Here is a 5,942-nt window from a genome sequence, read left to right as displayed (position 1 = left end):
ACGGTGTCGCTCTAGCGTCCCTGCACCTCGAATTCTTGAAGCAGACCATGCTTACCATTTCATTTCACGCTAAGTAAACAGCTGTGGCGGACCGCCCCTAATGGGTTAAAGTGTTCGGGACAGGGCACTGCCAAATCAAAGCCAACACAGTTTGAATTCCTCTCAGCCTTTGATACTAAAACGGTACGTTCCCCAGAGGGTGCACAGGGTGGGCTGACCTTGCTGACAAAGCGTACAGGGTTAGCAAGCAGACCTGAAGCTAATTCCAGTTAAGAGAACAGAGTTTAAATACTCTGGAAGTGTTTGTTTTTTAAAAAATATATATATATATAAAAGAGAATTCAAGCTTGGTCTCCTTCTTGTAATCAGGCAGCAAATCTGACCTTATCAATTAAGCCACTGACCCCTGGTGCAAACTGAGAGGCAGCAGATCATTTGAACTGAGGATACAAAAAACGGGAGGGTTGCCCATAAACAGGAAACAAAGCCACGCATTAATAAACGTGCATCTTTCCATTCCGATCCAGACGCCAGGACCTCTGCAATGCTGTACTGAAGGTCCATCGCCTTGCCCTCTGAAGCTGTGGTGGCCACTGACCAGCAGATGACCGCCAAGCCCCTGTAGCACCCCCTGTCCCCCGTCCCCTCGGCCGGTCAGTGTGGCTTGGGCGTGTGTCCGTCCACGTAGAAGTTGCGTGTGATTTTGGGCAGGGTGAGCTCCATGCCCTCCAGCTCAGGAGTCAGGATTATCTGGCAGCCCAGACGAGAGTTCTCCTGGAGCAGGGGAGCCATGTCGAGCATGTCGTCTTCTCTGGAACAGAGGGAGAGAGCGAAACGAAGAGAGAAATCGGACGATTAGAAAAGGCAAGATCGCTGGCTGAACACACACAGGCACGCAGAAAAACTGTCAACTGCTGAAAAGAGAGCAGTGGTCTATTCCAGCCTGTCCGATAATTAAAAAACATGAAAAGGTTACAGTAAAAATAATGATTTTTCTTTTTTTTCTTTTTTTATTCTATCAGCCTCGATGCCAGCCGCGTATCTCCGGCCTCAGCTTATCAACACGCTTACCTTTCGTCTGGTTCTGGCAGTTTATCGTGGTGCCTGTCACTTACATACACGTGACACGTAGAACACGCTAGTGAGGCTTCACACGCACCTGAGAGAGAGAGAGAGAGAGAGAGAGAGAGAGAGAGAGAGATGACAATCTCATGGAAACCAAACACAGTGACAAGGCGTCTGACATGGGGATCAGAACTCCAATCCTATCGCTCTGCCATCGCCAAGTTTCAAATCTACTGACAGCTTGGATCCGGTCCTCTGTACAGCAGAATGTGAGATTCATTACGGGTCCACGGTTTCCTTTGACAGAAACACAGTTTTTGGCAGCATATACATTCGAAGCAGAGCAATGCTCCAACATTTCAATATCTGTCTCGGCACTGATCTATAAAATCCATCGGAAGAAAACAACAATCGCAAACTGAAGCAATCATTTTCTCTGCGATTATTGCACAGAATTTTAAACACAGAGAGAAAGCAGCGAACCTTGGTGTGCAATAAGCTTCAAAGGGTCAGGTCAGGTCAGACTGACCCACTGCAAACACACAGGACTGAGTCACCCTCAGCAAACACTTCAGTGCTGTTCCTCTGCAAATACTAAAGAAATCTGCAGTGGCAGGAGCAGCATGGATGAACGACACAGATCAGAGGTCCATCGGTTAATAGAGTCTGTCATATCTTACAGGATCAGATATGACAGCTTCTGCTGTATTTGGACCATTTACTGAACTCTGCATCAACAACTTCTGCTGCAGAATCACTTCCAATAGGACCTTGTTTGTTTTATTTCTCATCCGAAGGACGGAGCACAAGGAGGTTCAGTGACTTGCTCAGGGTCACACACACACACACACACACACACACACGCACGCACAGTGAGTCAGTGGCTGAGCCGGGATTTGAACCTCCTGGTATCGAGCCCCTTTCTTTAATCTCCAAGCCTCCGGTCAGTGTGACGGACAGAAAGCAGCTGGAGCTGCCCTCGGTCTCACCTTCCAGCTCAATGCCATGTTTGTGAGCTAGATAAAGCACGTTGTCCCCCACTCTCCCCTTCACTGGAATCCTCCGTCCTGACCGGTCCACGTACACAACGTTCACCCTGTGAGAGAGAGGAGAGAGACAGCGAGATAGACAGATAGAGAGACAGACAGAGAGAGGAGAGAGACAGAGACACAGAGAGGGGGAGAGAGAGGGGGGAGAGAGAGAGATAGGGACAGAGAAAGACAGTGAGAGAGAGACAGAGGAGAGGAGAAAGACAGAGAGAGATAGACAGATAGAGAGAGACAGAGGAGAGGAGAGAGACAGAAAGGAGAGAGAAAGAAACAATGAGGAGAGAGAGACAGAGAGGAAAGAGAGAGATAGACAGAGGACAGAGATAGAGGAGAGAGAGATAGACAGAGAGGAGAGACAGACAGAGAGAGAGGAGAGATAGATAGAGAGAAAGAGACAGAGAGAGAGAGATAGTTGAGAGACAGAATTGAATTTCCCTGTCCCCGTTTTGTGTAAATCCATGCAATGTTTCAGACAGGAAATCCTAACATACAGAGAGCAAACATGACCACGGGTGGTTTGTAAAATCCAGTTTTCCCGACTGAAATTTTTGAACTTGCATTCTCTGTGCCATGCTCTCTTAACTCATTAAGTACCAAATATTTGCTTTTCTTTGAAAAAAAATGAATAAATCATAACACAAGCTGTATGTATGCAATTGCAGTTTCTTATTTTCTATCAAGGGTGCCATAAAAGCATCTGAAGGCTACAGATTGCAGAATTAACAGGTACATTTAGTTTTGCAGTTAATAAAATCAGGAGTCAGTTATCATAACAATATAGTTAAAGAGAAAATTAAAACAACAGGTAGATGCTGCCAATTAAAAATGATCCAGAAAATTACAAAGCAGTCTGCCCTGGGCAAGTATGGCAATTTAAACTCATTTTGTGTTGGTATAGTTTACTAGAAAAGGCGTTATCAATACATTCTGAACAAAACCGATCCGCTGGCTTCACTCACACATCCTTGCCGCGTTCTCGCTCCGCCCCTTCCTCGTCACTGTGGCACAGACCTGAAATACAAGGATATTATTAGTGCTGGTAAGTATGAAGATGGTGGTTTTCATGTTTAAAAAAAAAATAGCTGAACATTATTTCATTTTGAATTCGCTGTACTACAAAACTTGTACCATATTACAGTGTTAGAAATACTTGTGAAAAGTGTTGAATTTAAATCAAGGGAAGTCATGTTAAAACTTTACAATGCATTAGTAAGACCTCACCTAGAATATTGTGTTCAGTTCTGGTCACCTCGTTACAAAAAGGATATTGCTGCTGTAGAAAGAGTGCAAAGAAGAGCAACCAGAATTATCCCGGGTTTAAAAGGCATGTCGTATGCAGACAGGCTAAAAGAATTGAATCTGATCAGTCTTGAACAAAGAAGACTACACGGTGATCTGATTCAAGCATTCAAAATCCTAAAAGGTATAGACAATGTCGACCCAGGGGACTTTTTCGACCTGAAAAAAGAAACAAGGACCAGGGGTCACAAGTGGAGATTAGATAAAGGGGCATTCAGAACAGAAAATAGGAGGCACTTTTTTTTACACAGAGAATTGTGAGGGTCTGGAACCAACTCCCCAGTAATGTTGTTGAAGCTGACACCCTGGGATCCTTCAAGAAGCTGCTTGATGAGATTCTGGGATCAATAAGCTACTAACAACCAAACGAGCAAGATGGGCTGAATGGCCTCCTCTCGTTTGGAAACTTTCTTATGTTCTTATAAAAAATAATAATTCACATTGAAGAAAGGCGAGCTTCTGTACAGCAGAATGCGTGACATTATTACAGATTGATATCCTTTGAAGACAGAGAGCCGGTACGTGTTGCTTCTCAATGCATTTCAAACAGTCGAGTATTGCAATATTTGTCTCAGTACTCATTTATAAGTAAAAAAAACAAAACAGCAACATTTCAAAATGAATTAATTTCTTCTTCACAGAGATAATCGTGTTTCACGACTGTCAGAATTAAACAACAACGTGACGTAAGCAAAGACGGCTTTTCGTGTTTCGAATCTGTACAGCGATATACAGACTATCACACACACACACATATACACACACACACACATATATATACAGACAGACAGACACATACACACACATATACACACACACACATATATACACACACACACACACAATCCGTTTGCAAAGCCGTCGCTGCCTTAGCGAGGGAAGTAACATTATTAACGACTCGCTGCGCATCGCCCCTGTCAAAGCCACGACTGTGACTCTATTGTGAATGAGAATTATCCAAACTTTACATGTTAAACAATGACGTAACTACCGTCAAAATACTGTAGTCGAAGTTGTTGCTGTTTTTCTCTCTCTCTCTCTCTCTCTCTCTCTCTCTCTCTCTCTCTCTCTCTCTCTCTCTCTCTCAAATACAGCTCTGTGCTTGATTGCTTATTTTGTATTTGGTGATAAATCCTTTTGAGAACAAGCATTTTGCAACTAGTAATACATATTTAAAAATACATGTATAAGTACCCCCAACGCAGAAGGCTTACCCGCCGACGTGTGCAGACTCCTGCAAGCCGTTTGACATCTTGCCCCACTTGTCGAGTGTTGTAAGTGCCTGCAGTGCTTCAGTCTAGCCCAGTTTGAAAGATTCGGGATGTTAGAAACGGTTCTTATTGTCAAAGTCAGACCCATGCTTTTCCTGAGCACTGTGGAAGCAGCCATGACAGTGCTGTGGTCATGTGATCTCCGCGGAGCTCGTCTAGTCTAGTCTAGTCTAGACCGTAACCTCGATGGTGTGCAATCGGCTGTCTCGCTGAATTGAGTTTATTTCTTTCTTCGTTTCCACGATTGTTTTAGAATGTTATTTGTATATTACTATTTTTTTGTCGGTTATATTTTCATACTTTTTTTTTCATGGTCTCATAAGTATAATTATATTAAAAGCTTATGTGTCATTCTCTGTGCACATTGCTTAACTCTCTTGTAAAAGTTGTATATTATTATTATTATTATTATTATTATTATTATTATTATTATTATTATTGTGTGCGCCGATAACGGTATTATATTAGGCTACATTTCTTTCTAGAATACAGTATTTTATTGTGTTACATTTTTAAGACTGCTGTGCTGAAAATATCGTGTAAAACGTTGTCGGTGTATCAGGATATCGCTGTTTTTATACCGTCATTATAAAGACAGAAGACTGTATCAGTTCCGTTGACGATCCACTAGAGGTCGCTGTAGGCGTATTTACAAAACAGCACGTCCAATCAAAATTGGACGACCGATAAGCAACAAAACGTATTGACGTCAAAAATGCAAAACCAAAGCCCTTGACGTAAACCAAATCGATGTAATTAAACTGACGACGTATAGGAGAGGTTCTGACCCACACGACAGGGTTTCTCAGAGAAATAACATCCCATAATGCTTTAAAAACATCATTATTGTATGCCTTTTAGTACGTGCCCCAAGCACATGTGGATATAGCAGGGATGGAAATAAGACTCCTATTGCATAGCAATTTATTATTATTATTATTGTGCTTGATTTTTATTAAATCATGTTTTTATAAAGTTAGTTTCCTACACCTGTACTTTGATTTGACATTCATATAGGCTTCTGTGAAAAAGAAAAAAAAACATGCGTCTTTCTTTTAAAGTCTTTCAAACCTGAAATACACATTCATGTTATTACGAGCTTGATTAGCCACCGTGCGTCTAGGTAACAAGCTCAGGTGCGTCACAGTAATAGCGTGTGTAATGCTAAACGTTTCTTACATGCAAATTAAGTCTAAACGGCACTGTGGCTTCATTTCAGTAGCTGTGCGTGTTTTGACAGGAGCTCTGAGACGCATGA

General features: G+C 42.4%; 1 protein-coding gene across 1 annotated transcript; it reads right to left on the bottom strand.

Annotated features, from left to right (window-relative positions):
* Positions 1 to 316: 316 nt before the first annotated feature.
* On the bottom strand, positions 317 to 4,889 carry LOC117965606 (ferredoxin-2, mitochondrial-like). The gene is made up of 5 exons (XM_034910451.2): positions 4,628 to 4,889; positions 3,074 to 3,125; positions 2,055 to 2,161; positions 1,072 to 1,159; positions 317 to 811 (listed from the first exon to the last, which is right to left on the bottom strand). The coding sequence occupies exons 1-5, from the start codon at positions 4,800 to 4,802 to the stop codon at positions 655 to 657; spliced, it is 579 nt and encodes a 192-aa protein (XP_034766342.1). The 5' UTR covers positions 4,803 to 4,889; the 3' UTR covers positions 317 to 654.
* Positions 4,890 to 5,942: the final 1,053 nt, after the last annotated feature.

This window comes from Acipenser ruthenus, chromosome 34 (assembly GCF_902713425.1).
Source record: "Acipenser ruthenus chromosome 34, fAciRut3.2 maternal haplotype, whole genome shotgun sequence".
NCBI classification, from domain to species: Eukaryota; Metazoa; Chordata; class Actinopteri; order Acipenseriformes; family Acipenseridae; genus Acipenser; species Acipenser ruthenus.
The sequence above is the reverse complement of the archived record's forward strand: the minus strand, read 5'-3'. Positions and strand labels throughout refer to the sequence as shown.